Raw genomic sequence first — 25,681 nt, 5'->3', positions numbered from 1 at the left:
CCTAAGTAGTTAGGATTGTGTAAAATAATAATAAAAACATAATATTCTACCTAATTGGCTATGACTTCGACACTAAAGTTTAACATTAGAGTATTTTTATAGTTCCTGTTGCTTTGTACTTTACGAATATGAATTTTTTTAACGAGGAACGTATTGATATAGCTTTTGTGTCACAAGGGTATAACAAAAATGTGCTACTAGCAACAAGAATTTCCCAAACAAAAATTATTGTAAATGAACAAAATCAATTAAATGTAATCCTTAATATCACTGAGAATCCGCATATTAGTACAAGGGATATTGGACATGCTTTTGAAATTAGTGCATTCATATCATGCACAATTGCACCAAGAACTTAATGAGGATAACTATATTAAAAGACAAAAGGCTTATTGCAGGGATGCTCTACATCTCCGACATTGTTCAAGATATTCCTCGAACAAATATTAAAACCATGGAAAAGGAAATGTGAAGGGATGGGAATACCAATCCGGGATAACTTCTTGTACACATTAAGCTTTGCAGATGACCAAGTGGTAACGGCTCAAGATGAAGAAGATCTGTGCTATATGCTCCGAAAATTAGAAAAGGAATACACAAAAAAAGGACTGGAAATAAATCTAGAAAAGACCGAATATTTAACAACAGAGCAAGAACCAGTGAGAAACTTGGAAATGGACGATAATAGGGAAATTAACGGCACTGACAAATTCAAATATTTAAGATTCATACTCTCAAAAAATGGAGAGATAACCAGCAGATTAGCATAGACAAGAACATGTATTAAACAAATGAACGGGGTACTGTGGGATAGACAGATTACCAGAAATACAAAGAAGAGAATTTATAACACCTTGGTACGCAGTATAATGACCTATGGAGCAGAGAATTGGGTAATAAATAAACGAAACAGGTTCAAAATCCCAGCAACTGAAATGGAGTTCATGAGAAGAAGCTGCAGAGTGACAAAAATGGATCGCATCAGAAATGAGGAGATAAAACGAAGAATGGCAGTAGAACAAGACATACTCAGCTACATCGAAGAAAAACGTTTAATTTGGTATGGACATGTGAGAAGAACAGATCATACAAGGTGGATAGCAAATATTTCGGATTGGAGCCCAATAGGAAGGAGGAAAAGAGGTAGACCCCGAAGATCATGGAGGGATGAAGTGGACGAGGCTATAGAAAGACGAGACCTTAGAGATGGAGAATGGCAGAACAGAAAGGACTGGAGACGTTGGCTGAAAGAAGGAAGGCGGCGACAGCTGTAAAAATCCTTATATAGATAGATAGATATATTAAAAGAGTAGAATTATGTCGGTGTTTTGAAACGTGTTGCTATTTGAAAAAAGGAGAACGTCGATAAGAGTCCAAGAATGTAAAAATATACAGGGTGTACCATTAAAAAAGATAAGTTTGTTCCACCTCGTCGATATGGGTGGTCCTGTATATATGAAAAAAAATTTAGAGTATGGACCTATTTGTGTTCCAACTTTTACCTAAATAATCATTTTCGTATCTCTTACGACAATTGAGTAATTGCACTTCCTCGCACAAATGCCGCACCCTGTATATGTGTATATATATATATATATATATATATATATATATATATATATATATATATATGAAAATTACTGAGTTCTCGGGAAGAACCGCGTTGAGAATTTAAAACTCGACGTTTCGGCACCCATTTTGGAGCCATTATCAAGAGGGATACGGTTCGGTTCGAGTTCGGGGTCTCAATCTGCCTACTCCCCTCACTCGAGACGTACCAGTATCGTGTTCTATATTGCAAGAACTGTCTCTCGGCACTGAGGTCTCAATCTGCCTACTCCCCAGTGTCGAGGGTATATATATATATATATATATATATATATATATATATATATATATATATATATTGTAGGGTCTTTTTTTCGTAATAATTCTTTTTTGATTTAAATTATACGAAAGTTTATTTCAAACTTATTTATAATTTACAATTTAGACTTCTCCGACGAAGACGACGACGAAGAAGATGGAGAGGAAACAGTAGAGCCCAACACCGCTAAAGCTAAATATCAAGAACTAGCAACCGCGTATATCCGACCTATTAGTAATGAGCTTGAAAGTACTAATAGAGAAATCGAGTATGAAGACGACGAAGATGAACAGGAGGAAGAAGAACTTGAAAATGAAGAAGTGTCGGAAGAGGAGGAGGGAGACGAACGAGATGAAGGACAGGAATATGAAGATGATGATATCGAAGATGAAGTTGACGATGAAGACGAAGAGCTGCTTAAGCGTTTGGAAGCTCGTTACGGAAAGCTCCAAGGGAATATTGGTAATGAGTAGGTTTTTAAATTGAAGTTATTGTAAAATAGATGTAGAAGATTGTAAAGTAACTTAAAAAAAACTTTAACGAAAATCTGTAATTATTTAACAAATAGGTAGTTTGTTCCTTATGCCGATTATTTCTTTTTGTTATACATGTATATATTTGTTCTCAGAACGTAGAGATAAATTTAGTGTGAACTACCAGTAAAAACTGGTAAATCCTAGTAAACAGTTTGTTTATGCTCAATAGGAATTATTCTGATAAAAGCATTAAGAATTTTTTTATTTTTGGTCGAATTATCCGTGGCGTATTTTCATTTTTAAATGCCATAAAAAGAGGTAACTTTAGGACAGTGCATAATTTTAAGCTTTTTAATTTCGCACCAACCCTACTCGTTTTGAATTAGCATACACCCACCGCTACTGTAAACGCTATGTATGCTGCCACCTTGTGATGCTGTTTGGAAGCATTTACTGTGCAATTGTCTAAATACAGTTTACTTGTGTTTCACGTCACATTTTAAAGCTTTGTTGTTGGCGTTTGGCTACAACAGGAGAAAATTGTTCATATTACAGTAACATGTATTTATGTTAAGAATTGCATGTTTTGATACATATTTTCTTTTATAGTTGTTATTTTAATACATTTTTGTTGCTTTATAATTTCTAATTATAACTTTAAATCTCGTAGTCAGCCCTGACTGGTATAACATTGGGGCTATATCAAATTTACCCCAAAAGGTGCCATAAGTGATATTTTTCGTAATATTTTCATGCTTGTGGAACACGACCGTACTAGAAATATATGGAAAAAAGACATGAATGAAACTTTCCGTGCGATTAAAACAAAAACTTTTTACAACGAGAAATACCCCAAGCGCAAACTGGATTTACCAAAAGTAGAGGACTCGAAAACACCTTGTGAACATAAGACAAATGATAGAAAAATCTAGGGAATTCAATATCCCAATATACGTTTGTTTTATAGATAACCGCAAAGCGTTCGACAGGGTCAAATGACAACACTTATGGCAGATAGTAAAAGAAGTAGGCGTACCACAACACTTAATTTCACTTATAACTGAACTGTAAGAACACACTACTGGAACAGTTAAAGTGCTTAACACACTCTCAAATGAATTCCATCCAAAACAAGGTGTCTCCACAATTATTTAATATATATGGGGAACATATTATGAAAACAGCTCTTTGAGGATGGAAAAAGGGCATGTCAATAAATAAACAACCTACGTTTTGCAGACGACACAGCCCTTCTTACAAAAAGTCAAGAAGAGTTAATTGATCCCATACGACTTTTTGAAAACGAAGGTCAAATATTTGGTCTGCAGTTAAACATATAAAAGACAAAAATCATGGTAGTGGATAGACTACATAACAATCATCCACACATTTCACGAACTCTAAAAATAAGTTTGATCAACTGCTTAATATTCCCAATACTCACGGATGTGAATCTTGGACCCTATGACAAGCGGAAAGAAGAAAGATAGGAGCCACTGAAATGTTCTGTTGGAAAAGAATGTTGCAAATTCCGTGGACCGACCACAGGACAAATAATTCAATTTTAAATTAACTAAAGGTCAGCAAACCGCTCTCCAGCAAACTCCATCTCCAACAATTAAAATACTTTGAACATGTTATGAGAGCAGACATAGAAAACATGGAAAGACTTATCCAAGGAAAGGTAGAAGGCCTTAGATCAAGAGGAAGATCCCAACAAGATGGATCGACCAAATTACAAAAACATGCAAAAGACCTATGCATGAGTTAAAATAAATTACTAAAGATAGAGATCTTTGGAGACTAACAATATACTATATCACGATGACCACTACACTCCCTCCGGGGGTGAGGACAGAGTAGAGAGAAAACAACTATATCTATTCACACAAGAAACTCTCTATACTTGAGGGCAGCGATGGATAAAGAGGTCGTGAACAATTTGTTCAATAATTTGAAACATAAGCTGAAACATAATCTATCTAGTGATATCTCGAATTACGACGAAACTAATCTCGTCGATGATCTAGTAGCCGGAAAATTATCACAAAAAGAGGAACCACGTACTCAGAGAGAATATAAAATTTTTCAAAGCTCATGAATCATGGTATTTGGTAATACAGCGGAGATAAATGTGGACAACCTGGACAGAAAACAGTCCCGCTGGAGCTCGTGTCAAGAGGACCAAATCAGGATGGTTTGATGGACAAACCTTCGAGGACTGGTTTCAATCGTTTATGTTGTTTATCTTAAAGCGTCAAGAAGGAGTAAAGGCTAAAATTGGTGATAATCTTAGTTCCTCCAATAATATAGAGGTACTACGACTTTTCAAGCCATTGAACTTTGTATGTTTTCGCAATATCAAAGTTGTTAGGCGAAAGGTGCTGAAACAGTGAAATAATAGTTTGCTCAAAATAACCAACAAAACTCGATGAAATTTATTACTTCAGGTACTAAATAATGCAGCTGATCAAGCAGACCAAATAACAAAGCTGAAGAGGTATTTAGATTCTGGAGGACCTAGGGGCATATGACTGTTAATTTTTTTAAGTAATTTGAGTTTATAATAGTTTGGTATCAAAATTATCGTAGTCTTTTATTTCCATAATAGTGTTCCTTCCACACCTTTGGTCCATTAACCAAAAAAAACACTATTAAGACGTTTTAAATGCAAAATACTGAAAAATGTATATAACCTAATTAACTTTTGGCTAATATTTTCGACATGCACATAGAGCCCATAACAGACGTCTCATCAAAAATATATGGGAAGAGAATACAGTTTGGCAAGAGACGCTTAGGTAGGCCTAGACTCAGATGAATGGATAACATCTTAAAATATTTAAATGCCGTTGGAATACTAGATTTGGGAGAAAATATACTCAGTGACATTAGAAGTGTTACACCCAGAAGGAGTAATTTCTTGAACTTAATTTTTTGGCAACAGAATGACTATATCTAAAACATGCTATGATAACAATAAGAATGGTTTATCTCTTCTACTTTTTGTAAAAATAAAGTTTTATCTTCTAAATTTTTTTGTGAGAGACCGACTTGTGAAAACCGGTTCGTATAGAAATTTTTAGTTATTGTTCCTCAGTCTAATTGTATTCAGTTTAAGCAAATGCATCGAGTTCGAATAAACCATAATTACCACCATTTTAGCGATTTTGACAGGGGTAGAATTATTGCGTATAAAGATATGGGTTTGTCGTATCGCGAAATTGGCCGTCGTGTTAATTGTACGGCAATGACGGCTATGCGTGTCTGTCGTGTGTGGACAAACTAAGGTAGAGGAACACGAAGGAGACCAACTGGTCAACCAAGGCATACCACAGAGCATCAAGATAGGCGCTTTAGATTACCGGCTCTGCGAGACCGTTTTGCTACTGCGCGTCAAATTGCTGACCAATGGTTTGAAGTAGTAGGTAGACCTGTTAGTATGCGTACACTATACCGTCGTATTCGAGCCTTTGGACTGGTTTCATTCCGCCCATGACTAGTGTTTCCTTAGACTGCGGACCACGGTCATCAACGTTTCAATTGGTGCAGAGAACGGCAGCATTGGGTAGCAGAATGGCGTAATGTAGCATTCAGCGATGAATCACGATTCTGTTTAGGAATGCATAATGGTCGTAGGATGGTAAGACGCCGTCGTGGAGAATGACGAGATATCGGGTTTGCTGTTGAGAGGCATGTATACAGGACAGTTGGAGTAATGGTTTGGGGGGCTATTGCCTATGGTAACCGATCACCATTTGTGTTTATTCGAGGCAATATCACAGCTGCGCGTTATGTTGAAGACATCTTACAAACCAGTTTACTGCCTTATCTCGACGGCCGTCGAAACGTCCTTTTTCAGCAACACAACGTGCGTCCCCATAGATCAAACTATGGACTTTTCCAAGAAGCTGTCGTTAATATGTTGCCATGGCCGCCCCGTGTTCCGGATTTAAATCCTATCGAACATGTATGGGATATGATGGGAAGGAGACTGTCCACTTTGCACCATCCTGCACAGACTCTGGCACAGTTAATACATGAAGTTTAAGTTACTTGAAACGAGGTGCCACAAGCAGACATTGAACATCTCATTTTGTCCATGCCTAGACGTATACAGGAGTGTATTCAGCTACGGGGTCGCCAAACACATTATTAATTTTTTTTTTGATTACTTGTTATTAAAAATTCTTGACAACGTTATCGTTTCATTCTTGATGTAAATCTACCATGTTGCCAAAAAATTAAGTTCAAGAAATTATTCCTTCTGGGTGTAACACTTCTAATGTCACTGAGTATATGATGGACCGAAGTAAATGAAAACAAATCACATAGGCACCAAAGATCCAAGAGGGGTTGTGAAGCTACAAGAAAAGAGAATCACAGTATAGGAGGAGATTAGAGGAGTCGGCAATGGAGGGATAACATTTTAAAAACATTTAAATGTCGTGGGATTACAATATTGGAGAGAAAATATGATAGACAGAAGTAGATGGAGGAAAATGCTAGATTTATTATTACCCGGACATTTTATATTTGTCTCAGATGCCCAGATATTCATAAATAATGACAAATGTATAAAATTAAGACAAACTGATTTTGGCTAGTCTTGTAAAGCATATATTATACTGTCCCAAAGTTTCCCCATATATCAGAGTATTAGTGGAACACGGATACAAGGCATTTTAAGTTATAGCTCATTGATTTATGTATTCGAAAAAAGTTTAACATACGCTATGGTCTCAGTGAATTAGCTTGATAGAAAGATATTAACATTAGACATAAAAAGTATTCCAAAATTATACCGTGTTACAGTACCCAAACTGTTTTTACATTTAAGAGCAGTGCTTTCAGTACTACTTTTAAATTTGTATGTAACAATGTACAATTTTTGTTTATTTTAGATAAGAAATTTCCTGAAAAGCCAGAGTCTGACTCTGACAGAGATTCAGAAGATAATGACTACGAGTATACCAACATTACTAATAAAGAAGACTCTAAGATAAAAAAAGACATTGATGAAGCTCACAGTTCCATTAAAAATGTAAGTTAATTAGTTTAAAATAATATGAAATGCTAAAATTATTTATGTTTACGATAGGAATAAATATCAAGAAACCAAAAGCCCCACGATCCAATATGTCTAACAAAATTAGTTTTTACTTTTATTAGCAGATTTTTTTGGACTGTTTTATCGTTTAATTGTAGTTTTAATAGAAGTTTTGGTATAATGATCTCACTAGTGTTAACTTGTTACGTTTACTGTTATTTGTTTTTGCTAATTTTTATCAAAATTCTCCGCACGCGTTTTGATAACAATTGACATACCTTTCATACTAACACGATTTTGTTTGAGTGTTTTGTTTGTTTTTTATAACCAGAATACTTCACATGCTCTTGCACTCTTTGACAAAATCCTGCAAAAATCCCCGTCCTCGCCCAGAGCTTTATATGGAAAAGCACTAACATTGGATCTACTAGCTGACCAAAGAAGAAGCAACGAAATATTGGAGAAAGCTCTTCAGTTGTACATAACCTTGTTAAAAATGGATTCAGTGCCAGTAGCCCTCTTTCTTGAAGCATCCGAAAGATGTATCAACAGATTGAGATTCTTAGGTAAGTTTTGCACACCATTTAGGCCTAAGGTCGCATTAAAATAAATATATTTTTTAAAACTTTATAAACAATTAATACTGTTTGATATTAGGCCAACAGCGCGGCGCGCCCCTCAAAAAGGTGCATAAAGAAACTATATATCATCCTAATAAAAAACTACTGATCGAAACTAAGTTCAATCGATTTTTTATATCATTTGAAACCAAAAACCTTAATATTTTTTTACGAATGGCAGATAATTTTTTATTAACAATTTATTGCAAACTAAAACAAAGTTAAAAATATATATTGAAAACACTTTTTCTAGGTAAATTTTATAAAAATAAACACTTTTTGCCTCTTTGCATTTAAGAAAAGCTCCCACTTCGAGTTACGAGAGATTTTACGCTCTATGGATGGCATTACTACTGAAGCCTCAAAACTGTTGCAAGATAATAACACCAGCCACATTCCAACGGATTGGCTTTATTCAACCCTTATAATAATCCCTAAATCACAAAAAGCGGTAAAATGCAAAGACCACAGACTGATCTGATAGTTTTATTACTCTAAGTATATTACTCTTTATAGAGTAATAAAACTATCAGATCCTTCATTTCATAAAAAAACCTACAAATCCTACAGAAACTTTTTATTTCAAACGCTTATCCAACACCATTAGTGAATAAGATTTTTTTTAATACTATCCATAACGAAGATATTTCACCTTCCTTCGCGACTAACAATGCTGATCCTGATGTCTTAAGTGGGAACCCAGTCTCGGATACTCCTATCAACAAATATTTTTCATTACCATATTTCAGAAATATCACTCCGGGGTTAACAAGGATTCTGAAAAGTGTTGAAAATAGCTTTGGTAATAATAATAACCACATTAAATTTAATGTGGCTTGTAGATCAGCCCTAACAATTAATAATCTTTATTCTAAGATAAAAGATAAGACTCCCATAAATAGGCTTAGTAACATTGTCTACAACATTCCATGTCTCTCTTGCAACAATTCCTACATCGGTCAAACATCTCAATTATTGAAATCACGTATTACACTACACAAAAGTGATTCTCGACTTCACCCTGACCGTTGTGCATTAGCCAAACATGTCCATTCCACTGGTCATCTCATGGACTATACGAACACTACAATTCTCCACCGTGAGAACAATAAATCTAAAAGAGAGTTCATTGAAATGTCTTATATTTTCCTTAACGATTTCTCTATTAATGTTAAGAGTGACATTAAGAATCTAAGCGATATATACCACTTCTTACTTAAATCAGATACCAAGAACAATACAACATTACAGATAACTAACTTGACTGATATATCCATTAACAACTAACCTACCTTTATAATTAATTTTCATTAACTAAAAAAGATAACATTCCCTTGCTTTTCTTAGATACATCTCAATAAGATATAATAATACATGAACAATAGAATATAATTAAATAAAGAAAATCAAAATAATATTTCCCTATACTGGGATTTAATTTCATTCGTTTTTACCAATGAACCTTAACGACATAAAGATTCATAAGAACTACTTGAATTTGTCAGCGCATGCGTTCTGGCTAAAACAGAACCTCACTTTTAAACTTTCTAAAAATCAAAAATTTAGTTATTGCCGACAATTCAAAGAATTACCTCCTTTTCATTGTAGTTACATTGGGTTTTTCGATTAACCTTGGGTAAACCTTTGCGTGTTAAGTTCAAAGCTACCATACATTTCAAACCTTAAAAAAACTTTTTTTGCACATAGTAACAAAAAACACCACTATGTTACTAGCAAAGTTTTTTAATATTCTAACTCTACAATTCTAAGTTACGGTAAGATCAATAATGTTTTAATAGATAATATATGGTAGCTAATAATTTATTCTCTTTCAGCCCTGAAGAAGCAAAGATATATATATATATATATATATATATATATATATATATATATATATATATATATATATATATATATATATATATATATATATATATATATATATATTATTCGTAGTGTGTAGATTTATATTTCATTATTTCGTCCAGGTTCCTCGTTCCATTGCTTTGTTTTCCGAATCTGTTCTTTTTGGTAATTTTAAATCTAGTTTCATACTCCAACTTTTGCGTCGCATTTTTCTGCGTTTTTTCCCAAGAGGTTTCCTATTTCTAAATTATATTTGTCATTTGTTATGTCGAGAAAGGTATTACGTTCCTTAATAAACATTAAGATGAACATGGTCAAAAAAAATTGTATTGAAAAAAAATTGTCCTGGTTGGGATAAACTGGATGGGACTGGGCTTTGAAGTACGCATCAGAACAGCAGACAGAGAAAAACCACCATTACGGCTAAGTTTCAATGATGGAGAAGTAAAACTTTATTTTTCTCTCCTATCGTTTTCATTTTTTCTCTGCAGCTTTTAAAATCATTTGCATATCTGCCTGTGGAATATGATTTTTTTTCGGAACTCTTCTGTTTAAACTTGTTTTACTGCAGCCAATTTACATATTATACGTCTTTCATTTATTCATGATACCATTCCAGAATTCAGGAATCCTGTATCCGTTTGTACAGGTCTAGTGGATGCTTACCATATGCTTTTGGAGTCACTTGGTAGTCTTTTAAAACTGTTTTTCACCTGCGATCTGGTGTCTCGCAATAATTCCAGTATGATACTGTTACGTTCCACCAGTCTATCGAGTTCTTCTCGGAATTCTAACACTAACTTATAGACTACCTTGGAGCTTCTAAAAGGTAGATTATTCCGCTTAGGTTCAAAAGTCCCCATGTTAATTTCTCTTGCCCGATGGAAAATTGCATAAATCTTTGTCGATAATACATAAGTATATTATCCTAATGAACTAAAAATGTAAAAAAAACACTACTGTAAATTCCTGCATCGATCCTCCTGTAGTTTTAGACTCGTGCAGCCTGGGTTACTGAATTTCATTTCTGATGTTACTATATCCTGATCTAATCATTAGTCAAATTTTCTCAAAGTCTATAATATTCCATTCTCGCCTCCCCCGTATAACGATGTGCAGAGGAGGGAGGTCCAGTAGGCCCTGTGTTCGATAGCTAATGGACTGTATATTAATTAATTTGTGCGCATTAAAACGCAAACGCTTGATGAATTAATGTTGTTTACACATAAACCTAGAAGATGTAATACAACTATTTCGCCTGGCGGTCGTTACTCAAGTTGGGAGAGAAATTTTCGATTCGCCACTTAGCAAATTTGATAATCTGCGTTGCCTGAATATTACTGTTAGTAATATCTAACAGCCTCCATAGCTGTTATTGAAGTGCTCCTCAGAGCTCGTATAATTACATACGAACCAAATCTTTGCACATTGCTTAATTTTCACTTTTTTGCACTTTTTCGCCACCATACCACGGATACATATTATGTAATTGTTTGTTTTGTCACCGTGTTAGAAATGCAGGTTACATGTCTGTTTTAAACCATCCATTTTGTATAAGTGCACCTGGTTACCATTAAAGTATAGTCACTGCTCTCTTGGTTCTTCGTTTTATCTGCTTATTTCAAGTACCTTCGAGTTTATTTGAAACATAAGTAAGAGTAAAGTAAAGTTCGTGTAACCTTCTGGCTAAGGTCTAGTGTTAGAGTTTTCAGGTCGCGCAAGCGCCCCTAACACGGCTTTACGTGCCCTAAGAAGCACGGTGGCAGCTCAGTTAAATTAGAAATTGAAAATTTTGTCGGTGACGGGATTCGAAAGCGGGCCTATGGTAAAAAGCGACGAAGAACTGTTAGGCCGCTTTGAAAGAAGAATACTTAGGCACATATACGGAGGAGTACAAGAAAGCGGGATATCGCCCAGGCGCTACAATTTTGAGTTGTATCAATGCTATGAAAAATGCAACATCGTCCGGTCTATTAAAATTATTAGACTAAGGTGGCTAGGATACCTTGAAAGAATGGACACCGGAGACCCCCAAAGACAGATATTATATCAAGAGCCAGTAGGAACCAGGAAGAGAGGTAGGCCAAGATCTAAATTTAAAACTCAAGTCGAAGATGACTGGAGGAATCTAGGGGTCAGAAATTGGAAAGCCAGGGCGAAAGATAGGGGAGAATGGAGACTAATTCTTGAACAGGCCAAGACCCACACAGGGTTGTAGATCCAAAGATGATGATGACTTAAGAGTGTTATTCCTCTGTAGTTGTAATCTTTTCTATCGCCCTTTTTATAAATCGGTACTATCTGAGTCCTCTGCCAGTCAATTGGTATATGTTCTTCTCTCCATATGGCATTAAATATCTTTAGTAATAACTCTGTTGCATTTTGTCCCAGTTTTTTCATCATTTCACTTGTTATTCTGCCATACTCTGGTACCTTCCCGTTTTTGATTTCTGCAATAGCTTCTTGCCGCTCATTTATGGTTATAGGATCTACATTATCATCTCTTCTTTGGTTCAATAGTTTGTTTTCTTCTTGATAGCAGTGAGTTTGTAGCATCTCTTGGAAATATTCTCTCCATATGTTCATTATTTCATTTTCTTCTGCGAGAAGTTGGCCAGCCCTTTATTCTTTTAGTTTTTATGTGTTGAATTTTGTCCTCGTTGATTTTAAAACTCCATAGAACAGTTTCTGATTCTCTTTATTGGTTGTTTCCATCTTTTCTCCAAATTATGTCAATTTTTGCTTTTTTGCTTTTGTAACAGATTCTTTTACTAATCTCCTGTTACCCTTGTGGTAGCACGTATGGAATATGATGGTACAACGAACTGGAACATTGGTGATCATGGTTGTCAAGAAGAAGAAAAAAAGCAAAACGAAACAACTGAGATGAATTGAGAAACTTAAAATAATTGAGTTGAAAGACTAAAAACTAATGGAAAATTACTAAGAAAAGAATTGTTTCTTTTTCCCTATTCTCTTTTCAGTTATACATTTACTTAAATCGAACATTTGTTCTGTCTTTATCATTCCAGGTCAGTACAGAAATGCTCTTCAAATACACAAGTTGATTATAGATAAATTCCCAAATACTCCTCAACATTTAAATAATTTAGCTGTTACATATTTAACCATTAATAGGTAAGTTTGATTTTTAATATAATGCAATCATTTTGCGGGCTTATATATAGACAATATCATTATCGCAGCAGTATAGTTTCTACGCCATTCTGTTCAACTTTTATGCCTACTTTATCTTATTCACATAATCTAGTCGCCTAATCCTTCTATTTTGTAAATGCTGTGTTGTCATTTTCTAATATTAAATAAAAAAAAAATTCTTAATACATCTCAAAAACCCAAAATATGTCATATACAGATACACAAAACATTAATAACTTCGTTTTTCATTGATATACTATTAACAAGTCTATATTCTTTGCTATTAACATCATTCAAAAACAAAGACTACACAAATTTTTGTCACAGTTCAAACCAGAACTGATCATCTTCGAAAGACTTTAACTAAATCGAACTGAACGGCGTAGAAATTTGGGTTCAAGGGCACTTTGAGGGTCAGGAAGCAATAGTGTATTTTATATTTTAGCTATAAGATTACATAGTTCTGTTAAAAAGTTATGCATACGGTGTCTACAGGATTGAAGAAGCGCGAAGTGTTTTAAAGGAAGTGTTGGCAAAATGGCCCAATAACGGTTTTGCCTTGGTACATTATGGTTTTATTTTGAAAACTACAGATAATGCACTAGAAAAAGCAGTACGGTATCTGAAAAAGGGAATTAATACCAAAGATGAAGGAGTTATAGATGGCAGATTTTATTTTCATCTAGGTGACGCTCTCGTTCGTTTAGGAAGACGGGAGGAAGCCGACAAGGTAAATTTTTTGTCTCATTGTTTATCTTCCTCTTCTGTTCCCTCCAGAAACCTCCATCGACACTTAACAAAACTTTGTATTGGATACTTTTGTTGGCCCTGTACCTGCCCTAACTATCTTGACTTATGTCACCCAAGACCTCCATTTCGTTTATCGTGCTCCAACTTCTAACCATTGAAAGCAATCCACCTTGATATTTGGCCACATTCGTTACATTTTGTGAAAATGCTGAAACGGGTCGAATTTCATTCCAAAAGGAATACATTTTAACGAAATAAACGTCTGTCATAATAGGGGATATACTATGTCTAATACATCATTAGAGAGACACTTTGAAGGAGTATTCAGACATTCATGATTTTTATTTCCATATTAACTTTGAAAGTATTACACCTTTTAAAAATTAAAAGTATCGGCTATACTTATAGCCTTTCGTAGCTTTTCTTTTTTCGTGTTTTACGGGAAGGGTGTTTGTGGATTTTATTATTGGTATCCATGTTTTATTAATTTTTAGTCCTTCTTCTATCCGATTAAAATTATTTGGATGCTTATATATTTCCACCGCTTCCCGATATAACCGTGGGTAGTACTGTGATGTTTTATCCAGCATCTGCGTTTCTCAAAACAGTATCCGATGTTCTCCGCTTCCCAAAGCGTGTTCGACAATGGCAGATTTGTCGATATGTCCTAAACGACAATGGCTTTTATGTTCGTTTATCCTTGTGTTTGTGTGTCTTTTCGTGGTTCCTACATATACCATTCCATATGTGCACGGTATTCGGTATACTCCGGCCGTTGCTAATGGGTCGCGTTTGTCCTTCACCGATCTTAAACAGTCCTTGATTTTCTTTGTAGGCATGAAAATGGTCTTTACATTGGATTTTTTAAGTATTCGCCCAATTCTGTCTGTTACCCCCGATATATAGGGCAAGAACGCTTTGCCTATACATGCTGTTTCTTCGTCCTTTCTTTTAGAAACGTTGTTAATCGTTTTATGTATTTTTCTTCTGGTATAACCATTAGAGGTGAGCGCTTTTCCGTGTGTGTAGGTTTTCGATACACTTTATGTTCTAAGTAACCTTCCTTTCATCTAGGAACGCTAGTTGTTGATCTTTCTCTGTTTCCATCGTAAATTGAATATTTGGATGTAGTGTGTTTATGTAAGACAGGAAATCGTTGTTTTTCTACTTCGTGATCCCAAATCACAAAAGTGTCATCGACGTATCTAAACCATACCGTTACCTTGTATGCTGACTCCATTACCCTCTACTCTAGATGCTCCATGAAAAGGTTGGCTACGACCGGGCTTAGTGGGCTTCCCTTTGCTACTCATCTACCTGTTCATAAATCTGGTCTTCCCATGAAAAATAGGTGGTAGTGAGGCAAATACGGTATAATTTCACCATATCCTTGGAAACTAGTCCCTCAATTAAATTCAGAACGTCTTCTTAAAAATCAACCCTTTTCAGTATTTTCACAAAATTCTAATGAATATTGTAAATATCAAGGACGACTATTTTCTTTTTGTTTCATAAAATTTAACCAATAATCTGACTTCATTGTGTGACAAATTTACTTATTCCACATTATACAGGGTGTCCCAAGATGTTTTTAACAGCCGATAATTCAGAAAATAATGAATATTTTAATTTGAAATTTAGAAAATCTTAATTGGACCTATAATACTATCAATTACACGCTTGTCTAATTTTAGTTTTTAAATCGGCTACATATGTGTAGGTTCTTCATTATAAACGATTCCTTTTAAAAGCCCCATACAAAATAATCCAAAGATGGTAGCACATGCGATCTTGGAGGCCATCAGACAGGGTTCCAATCCATGTTTGGAAATGTGGCATTAAAGTAATTAATTACAATACCGCTAATATCTGGGGGTACGCCATCTTTTTTTCATACCATAAATCATCTTTTGCGTAGAGGAATATTCTCTAGTAACAAAGGTAGCTCATTTTTCAGAAAATTCAGACATCTATGATCGTTTAAATATTTTAAAAAATATATAGGCCTATTAAACTCGCATTAAATAACCTACACCAAACATTGATTCTCCATCTAGTTTGAAAGCGAGTTTCCCTTGACCAGTGCGGATTTTCCACTGACCAATAATGGGAGTTATGGCGATTTACAATCCCTTTATTATGAAAACGAACTCCATCACTCCACAAAATTCTAGCTAAAAAGTCATTAGTGTCTTGCATCATCACTTGCATTATGGTATGAAGGTTAGTCTTCGCTCCAAATCGGTAAGTCGCAATTCATGAACCAAACACAGTTTAAATGGATGATAATGATTGTTTTATAAAATCATTTTAACTGTAGTTGAAGACACTCCAGTTTCTGCAACAATAAACCTTATAGGCACATGTGGATTAATCGTTACAAATGCTAAAATATTTAGCACGTTTTGTTCCATCTCTATTGGTTTGACATTATCTCTATATTTACCGTTCGTAAAATGAACCGTACCGCATCTTCTCAACCGTAGCAAAACTTACCACAAGACATTTCTTCCTAAATTCACCATAAATCAACAACATATCTACGTATTCGTTAGAAATGAATAAGAAAGTCATTTTTACTACGGTATGAACTAACGATATTTCAAAATTCTGTTTTAAAACTACAATGAACGTATTAGTGAGTGAACACAAGAAATATCATTAGCTGTTACTATTTGTAGTTGTTAAAAAAAAAGATTTAAATAAAATCTCCAGGACAACTTACTTTTCTTGTGAATTTGTAAAAACTATAAAAATATGCTAGTTTCAGGTTAATTTGGAGATGATACATGGTCATTAAATTGAAAATGTATTGTATTTATTAACATTAATAACCTCATTGTGGTACACCCTTGAATTTGGGATAAAAGCCTTTCGTTTGGCGTGACCTTAACCCCCATGATCAGTTTTTTCCATTATGACGTTATAGCGCCCGTGATGACGTCACGTCAGATCTCGTGTATACACCAATTGATAGTATTGTAAGTTCAATTAACATTTCTTGATTTTCAGTTAAAAATATTGATTACTTCCTGCATTATAGGCTGTTAAAAACATCTTGGAACAGCCTGTATTGTTAGAAAATGTAAACTTTTATAAAATATTTTAACTACGAACTTTATGTAAACGATCTGATGTTTTAGGTATACGAAGAAGGCACAAACAACAAAGTGTTTTTTTCAAAATATCAAAGATCTCTATACAACGTTCCTAAACTATCTGGTAAACCATGGTGGAACCCTGAAGACATTCCATACCCAAAATTCTTCAATTTGTTACTTCAGTCATGGCGAAAGATACGGGAAGAAGGTCTATCCATTTTAAGTGAAAAAGGTTATTTCCAAGACGAGTCGGAAAACTTGAGAGATACTGGTGAATGGAAACAATTTGAGTTATATGCCAGAGGACAGAAAAATGTTAACAATTGCAAAAAATGTCCGTTTACTTGTAGTATTATCAATCAAATTCCAGAAGCAAAAAATTGTAAAAGAGGGCAAACAAAGTTTAGTGTAATGCATCCTGGTACTCACATTTGGCCTCATTGTGGGCCTACCAATTGTAGACTTAGAGCACATTTAGGCCTGAAAGTTCCAAGTAATACTTTCCTGAGAGTTGCAGATGATATAAGGTAAGTTCTATATATATATATATATATATATATATATATATATATATATATATATATATATATATATATATATATATATATAACCGACACGTCCATTAATGCCTCACCTTTAGCACTAAAAATAATCGCTTGATCTTTAGCAGAAAACTTTTGCTGTGGGGCAGCTAATGAATAAGATTTGCTCTTTGAAGAGACGTTCTGCATAGTGACATCCGACGACATACCAATTAATTATTTTTCACTGTAACAGAAAAATAGTACCTCTGCGTACCAGCAAAAAACAATACTGGTTGTTGTTTATTATTGAAATTATAATGTGTTGTAAATTCTGCCTTTCATTTCCTTTCTCATATTGTTTTTTCTCCATATTGTTTCATGCAGGCAACCTGCGGCTCTGTTTGCTCTATTAACTTATTCTAAACATTATTTTTCTGTAGAGTGTTAAAAAAAACATCTTATGAAATATATTAAGCGAAAAGGAGACTACGTAGAAAAATAACAAAACATGTGCAATATTTAAGTCAAATCGCCCTCGTATATTAATAATTATTATGAATTCTAGCTCCAGACCAATCCTTGAACTTTAAGAAGTTGATAAAATTGTACTATTATAATCGTTTACATGGACTGATTCATCAAGGTTATATTTTCACAATGTTAAATGAATCACCAACAATGTATCACTGATAAATAAAAATTTATATGACCTATTAATTGGAATATTTAAACCATTACATTATCAATCCAAATTTAATAATAAGCGAAATAAAAGGTAATAATTTTCATGTAGTATTTATATTATTTTTTTTATTGCAGAAGTTGGAAAGAAGGTGAAATATTTGTCTTTGACGACAGCTTTGAACACGAAGTGTGGCATAATGGAACGGATTTTAGATTAATTTTAATAGTAGATATTTGGCATCCAGAACTAACACCGTCCGAGAAAAATAGTCTTTCGCCAATTTAATTGTTTGTATCCATAATTTGTTTGTTATATACAGGATATTTGTAGAGCTGATTGTGTTAAATAAATAAGTTTAAGGTACATGGCATTATTTCTTCTTCCTATGAACACAATATCTAATTTTGGATGGGTACGGTAAGTCTTGTTTCCTCAGTGTCCTCTTAAGCTGTGATTCAATCTTTTTTGCTCTTATTTTCGCTACTTGAAACTCTGTGTTTACGAGTTGGAAATTGTAAGTAGCACCGCCACAGCTGTCGGCCATATTTCACCTCTCTTGTTGCTAGTAAGTAGGAAGAATTTTGGGTCCGTGATCCTCGATCATCGACCAACTATTCACGGTTCAGCAAGTTTTAGGCAAAGTCAGGAACAAAGATGTCTATAATATTCTCGTCGACTTTAAACAAACATATGACTCAATAAACAGGGCACATTTATACAAAATATTAAGTGAATTTGAAATACCCTCCAAATTAGTTATCTCATCCGAATAACGATGACGGATGAGTGGTTGACGTAAAGATACAACGTGCGATGTCACATCCATTCCAAATAAAACAAGTCTGTGGGCTGACATCATAAATTTTTATTTTGGCACTGGAATACGTAGTTAGAAAAACGTCAGAAGCTAGAAAAAATACACAGATACGCAGGTAACATAAATATCATGAGCAGAATCAAAGCAAGAATGCCTATACGGAACTTAAATAATATGCTAAATAAATAGGTCTGTCAATAAACACAAAGGACTAAAATCCTAGTGCAATATCGATCAGAGAGAGCAACACGATCATACCCGGCAGTTGACAACTTATAAAAAATAAATAGCTTTATCTATAAGTAGTGTGGCAGTAGTATTATGTACTGATACATTGTTTTCCGGGTTTAAAAGAGGTGTTCTGGAATACCACGGCCAATAAACCCGGAAATAATAGTAAGTACAATAGGATTGAAGATATATATATATATATATATATATATATATATATATATATATATATATATATATATATATATATATATATATATATAAACGAAAATAAAAGCCAAAAGTGTACTTTAACAATGTACTTTAAAGAACCCGATACAAAAAATATAACATTGGACACATTATAATATCAATAAAAATCTAACTGATTTAACTATCACCGGAGTTATTACTTAAAAGGTGGTTGGGAGCATCTGCAAACATAACTTTCAGTTTGTAGGCCTCTGCAACCATTAAACTTATTTGAGAACTAGTCCAGGACTGAGTAGGTAAGTTCTGCAACAACAGAAGTAGTCCCTGGAAGTCATGTTGTTGCATTAAGTCATCTTTCCAGTAAAGGAGGAAGGCAGCACAGACATATAACTGAAACGTCGCGAAACAATCATTTTCAGCTAGGTATGTATCCCACAACCGAATAGTGCAGCGCAATGGCAATTCCCTAGTCAATAAATTATTTAACCATCTAAAGGAAAACTGAAGATAGCTCACGTTGTGTTCTTTTAAATGTTTATGTAATGTTTCATCAACTCGTTTTATTAATTCTTCAAGTTGAAGCACCTTTTTTTGAATACCTATTTGTGCAAAAACGTAATTATCTTGTATACTATCCAGAAATTTGGATAAACACCAGAATGAATCTGCTTCCACAACCCTGCGTTGTTCCTCAGTCAATTCATCAACGAAACACTTCTCAAACGGTTGATCTTCTTTTAAATATTCTTGTAAGAACACTATATAAAACGGCGTAACTAAATCATTTATACCCTGAACATATCCAGAGGCTGGATGACGTATTGACCAAATAAATAATATCCTTTCAAACATTATTTGAACTGTCTTTTGTTGAAATAATGGTATTGAAGGGTTCATTCTTGGCACATCGATATTAATTTGGTGTTGAATATCACGATTTGTTTCATCATGTTCCGTATAATAATATTTTTCTACTAGAGACCAATAATCGTGCCTCTTTCTTTCTAATACTTCATTTCTTCTTTCTAGATTCATTGGAAGATACCCCGAAAGCAGTCTCCATGTGATACCCCTAACTTTTCCTGGTATACCAGACCAACTGAGCTGACACAATTCTTGTAAAGTTGTTGAAGTTTCTAAAACATACAAAAATAAACTATTACTAGTTACTGGATATTTTCCACCTTTAATATTATTCTAATGAGACTGGCAACATTGCTGCTATTGAAGAAAGTCTTAAGTGATTTTCACCTACATTTTCACGAGATTTACGCTTGTGTAGTGAAATATTTACCGCGGTGAGTTAAGTGGAGAAACTCTAAATACTGTATACATATTTTTATTATATAGTATTCATTTGACTCTCGACCTGTAAACATCGATATGAATTAGGCGAAAGTTTATAGTGGTGATTAAAAACGGGCTCCGGCTTCGTTTTTACCGTCATTATCGTGTATCAAGTGGATATACTATTTATAAACTATTTAGAAATTAAAATATACAGTTTTAACAATTAAAATGAGTGCTCCACCAGATTTATCGATGAGTGTTCCTTCTTATACTGCTACTGTTAATGGTCAACCTATAAATATTCAATATCAGCAACAGCAAATACAACCAGAATGCCCAAATGTTCTTTTCCTACAAAATTTTCAACAAAATTCAGCACAAATTTTAAACAACCCACCAACAACAATATATTATGTTCCTAACCAAGTACTATCACAATCTTCCTCAAACTGTCAATACAATCCTAAAATAAATCCCACATTATCTACACCTCAAAATGAAGCTTCTGATTCTATTGAGATAACACATACATTACAAACTCAATAATCTTCAGGGGAAATCAGCGACATTGAGTCATCGGACATCCACGAATGGCAAACTATACAACATAGTAACAAAAAACTTAAAATTAATCCTCCGACAACAACAGAAAACGAGGACACGGTAGTAACCAGCAATCAATTTCAGATTCTACAAAATGAAAACGAAAACGACAACAATAATAGTACAGAAAATACCAACGAAACTCCAGCAACCTCTAAACCGCCACCAATTTTTATATAAGGTATTACTGAATACAATAAAATGGTTAATAACCTATCGGAAGTAACAAAAACAGAGACATACTATTGTACAGTATTAAAAATCAACACAATAAAAATAAATTCCCGGGACTCTGAAATATACCGAAAACTGGTAAGACATTTAAACAGCAAAAAAATTGTGCATCATACGTACCAAATTAAAGAGGATAGAGCATACAGAGTTGTAATTCGTAATCTACATTATACAGAGCCCATTAATATAATAAAAAGTGAAATAGAAAAACATGGGCATTTAGTACGCAATATTGTAAATATGAAACACACAGTAAGTAAGGATCATCTAATGATGTTCTACGTCCATATAGAACCTAATCAAAATACATAATAAAAAATATATGAAATTCAATTTATAAACAACGCGAAAATAATTATTGAGCCACCGTATAAAAAGAATAATATTGTCCAGTGTACCAGATGCCAATTGTATGGACACTCTAAGACATACTGTAATAGACCTTATCACTGTGTCAAATGTGGAGGCAACCATATGTCAGCCGATTGTTAAAAAACCTAAATGAAGAGAATATATGTCTGATTAAGGAAAACATAAGCGATTCTGAATTTCTCTTTATTAAAAGTAAGAAAAGAAAAATATTATGGTGAAGATTTCGATGATGATGTTAATAGACCAGAGAACTAAGGATTTTCTCGTGATATTTGTTGACACAGGTATCTAACAACTGTTTTTAATAAATTTGGTGATAACAATATGTACTAAACAAAATATTCAAAAGACCAAACATATTTTTTTACTTACAAGCAATATATAAATAATTAGTTTATAAATAATAGGTTTTTCCAAATTCCAAAAAAACATAATAGTCTACGACCCTTAAAACCTAAGTTAGCCCTTTTTCTTCAAAACTTCACCGGGGCTTTGTTTATAAACAATAATCAATTCAGAAAGAACCGGTTGAAAGATTAAAAGCTCAAGTTTGGACAACATTTTTTTTAAAAGGATTCCTTTAAAAATGAGCCGTCCATGATGCGCCAAAGATAAAGGATTTAAAAGCGAAGCGATTTTACAATTTCGAAAACTGAATGTATAAATTCAAATTTATAAAGGTCGCAATATATCCAGTTCTAATCAACGAAAATTGATGTTTTTTTTTAATTTGGGGTACCTTGTGGCATAGATCATAAAAATATATTTAGTTAATTTATAAATTGTTTATTTAATCGAGTAATTTGTTGAAAAATAAGTTAAAATAAATATTTATTTTGCAAAATTTTCTCTTATTACTATAAGTAAAAAAGGTTATAAAATAAAAATCAACTTAAATATTTATGTATTATGGTTATAAATAATATCTTTTAACAATAAATTTTACAAAAATTAATTTTTTATTTGAAAATCAAATCTATTTGTGTTAATTTTTCTTGAATTATGTAACCTGTAATATGTATATATAAGTAATCTGTATACAGTATGGTCGCGATAATCGGAACCCAAGGTCGTCCAAACGACGCGGTAGTCCGAACGGGCTCGCGCGACTCTCCACTGACTCCCCCACGATTGAATCGACATGAAACAACATCACGAACATCAGTTTTTACTTTCCTTGCCCACCTCCATATTATTTAGTTCTGTTAGTGCTTTCGTATCACGATGGCTCTACGTAAACATGTGACTTTGACTATCGAACAAAAGACCAGAATTCTCAAGTTCATACAGCAAGGAACTAGCTCCAGTTTCATTTCAAAACAGTTTAGCATTGGCAAATCTACGATTACAGGCATTAGGAAGAACAAAGAAAAGATCGAAAAGTCTTTATCTTTCCACCACAGGGTGTAAAGTGCATGAATGATAATGTGTTTAAACTTGTAAAGTCTCTTTATGGTTTAAAGCAATCCTCGAGATGCTGGAATGATGAGATTAATGATAACTTGTTAAAATTAGTTGAAATTGTATTTTTTGGTAATGAAAAATATTAAATAATATAAAAAGTATCATAAATGTACCTATTATAGCAATACCTATACTAAAAAAAAGAAATTATATTTACCTAAGATATTTTGAAATCGTTCTAATTTATTTTCTACACCTTCTTGTTCACAAGGCAATCTACGAATTGGTTTTGGCCTACCAGGTATTCGACTAATTTTAATTGATTCAGTTTCAGAAATAGTCATCCGCTTACTATGTTTCTTTTCAGTGGATGCCTCAGATTCAGTCGTACTTCTATGACTATTCAGTACATTTAAAGCTGCAGAGTGTGCTACTTTCTTTGATATTTTTGTATCTAAAAGTATTCCAAATTTTTAAGAGTTTTAATATTATTTTAAATTATCTTACTTTCTAATCCTGATATAATGCAAAACTCATCATCATCTAAATCCCATGCATCACTAACTGATGCTTGAAAGTCTTGAAATGAGGTTGAACCTGGAGTTTTCTTAATGTCCTTTACATCCCTCTTTGGACTTGGTCTAAAATAGATCCGAAAATTAAGTTTTAACTGCAATATAACAATTTTAAATATCATGAGTATTTAAGAATGAAATTTATACCATTATACCAAGGCTATTCATCCTACCAAATATTAAAAAAAAAACAAGATAGAAAAAGATCTTTATTTTTGACTGAAAGTAATGTAATATTGTCAGTATTTTTATAATCTAAAAAGGGACTACATTCTTAAATATCCACTGTGGAAAGCATTAGTCAGAGTATATAATTATTAAAAACCCTACAAACTTAAGGCTCACCATTTAGATACACTAGATATTTTATGTTAAATGCAAAAGAGCATTTTATAGTTTGGATGAGTAGAAGTAATGTCACAAGATTCAAGGAAAATATGTGCTTCTAATTAGAAACACAAAATATTTTGTTAAAGAATGAAATTTCCAGTGAGGGTAGAATTATCACTGAATTGAGTGAATACAATTAACTGAAGGAAAACATAAATAATAAAGTATAAATGACTGAATACATTATGTTAAGACATTAAGAGAAATAAGTTAAGTTCATGAACAGATGAAGTAGATGAGTTTAAGCAATGAAAATAAGACAGTGACTGGGAAGATATAAATCACTGCAAAATAGTTTATATTATAAAAAGAGAAAGATATTTAGCTGGTATGGTATTCTTTTAGGATCTACTATTGTCTACTGTCTACTGCATGAAGTAAGTTATGTGATACCAATAAAGAATAAGATTCCAAACAAAGATATAAAAAAAACAATGTGATATCAGAAATAGTAGAACACATAAAAAAGAAATTGCTGAAATATTACGAGCAAGCTACAACAGCAAAAAATATATAGATACATATGACAATAGAATAGATTTCTACAGGAAGAAGAAAAACTAAATGGCTTAGATTCTGGGAAAATGAGGTGGAGGCATTTAAAAGTCAAGAAAAAGATTACAATATTATAGTATGTACTTAGAAATATAGATACCACTGAAAATTCAAGATAATATACAGAAAACATTTACGAAACTAATGTTGCTTTTAAGTATCTGTAATAGGTTTAATTATTACCTTCCAGCTACTGATTTTACATTCTTCTTCCAAAAAGAAGATTTCTCTTGGTGCTCACTTTCCATTCTACAATGATCATATTTCGAATAGTAAATTTAAATTATTTCAGCACATGATTTCAAAACTTATTTTGAATTAAAAACAAATTTATAAGGAAAAAACAAAAATAACCTCACTCTTTATTTACTGAACTGACACAGAGTAAATGTATTCATGTGTATATACTCTGAACTGACACCGTGACACCTGACACACTGACAGGGAGAACACAGAATAATTTCAATGATCATGTGACCGCAATGCTGCCACTCTTCGCCTAATATTTCAGTAGGCATAGTAAAAAAGTAGAGTATTAGTAAAAAAATTAGCAATAAACTTGCATTGGGAAAAAGCATTTTAAATGAAAACAAATACAAAAAACATTAAGGCACAAGAGTGTAGAAGCGCACAGCCGTAAGATGTAGCCAATAAAAGGGAAATACCTAATCAAACTGGAGAATATGAAAATTACATATACTAATCCGTTGCAAAGAGAACTTAGGTTAGTTAGGCCATTTTCATATTTTTTATGTGTACATAGTTTAAGACTTTTTTATATGTATATACTTTATGCTATGTGATATGTTAAATATATTTTTAATATAGTGAAATTTATCATTTTTTTAATATTTGCGCTCTGCTAATATTTTCATTCCATTTTGGTATCTATATCAGTCTTTTTAGTTTTCCTCTTTGTT

At 33.3% G+C, this 25,681-nt stretch overlaps 2 protein-coding genes across 7 annotated transcripts in view; one reads left to right on the top strand and one right to left on the bottom strand.

The window, feature by feature from the left end:
• Asph (Aspartyl beta-hydroxylase) overlaps positions 1–18,461 on the top strand; it is a 192,978-nt gene extending 174,517 nt beyond the window's left edge. For 2 of the 6 annotated variants that reach the window (XM_072545736.1, XM_072545735.1), the window contains 7 exons: positions 1,994–2,329; positions 7,248–7,387; positions 7,725–7,959; positions 12,912–13,017; positions 13,534–13,768; positions 16,932–17,416; positions 18,233–18,461. In XM_072545736.1, coding sequence (XP_072401837.1) covers positions 1,994–2,329; positions 7,248–7,387; positions 7,725–7,959; positions 12,912–13,017; positions 13,534–13,768; positions 16,932–17,416; positions 18,233–18,383 — 1,688 coding nt within the window. In that variant the 3' untranslated portion in view covers positions 18,384–18,461. Of the gene's footprint in view, positions 1–1,993; positions 2,330–7,247; positions 7,388–7,724; positions 7,960–12,911; positions 13,018–13,483; positions 13,769–16,931; positions 17,417–18,232 lie in introns of those variants that run through there. The other 4 variants (XM_072545737.1, XM_072545739.1, XM_072545738.1 and 1 more) reach the window with 4 other exon arrangements.
• Positions 18,462–19,430: 969 nt separating this feature from the next.
• Positions 19,431–25,194, bottom strand: Tbc1d22 (TBC1 domain family member 22). Its single transcript, XM_072545847.1, has 4 exons — positions 24,945–25,194; positions 23,749–23,882; positions 23,459–23,695; positions 19,431–20,474 (listed from the first exon to the last, which is right to left on the bottom strand). The coding sequence occupies exons 1-4, from the start codon at positions 25,007–25,009 to the stop codon at positions 19,516–19,518; spliced, it is 1,395 nt and encodes a 464-aa protein (XP_072401948.1). The 5' UTR covers positions 25,010–25,194; the 3' UTR covers positions 19,431–19,515.
• Between the last annotated feature and the right edge of the window lie 487 nt (positions 25,195–25,681).

The sequence above is a fragment of the Diabrotica undecimpunctata genome, chromosome 10 (assembly GCF_040954645.1).
Source record: "Diabrotica undecimpunctata isolate CICGRU chromosome 10, icDiaUnde3, whole genome shotgun sequence".
Lineage (NCBI taxonomy): Eukaryota > Metazoa > Arthropoda > Insecta > Coleoptera > Chrysomelidae > Diabrotica > Diabrotica undecimpunctata.
The sequence above is the reverse complement of the archived record's forward strand: the minus strand, read 5'-3'. Positions and strand labels throughout refer to the sequence as shown.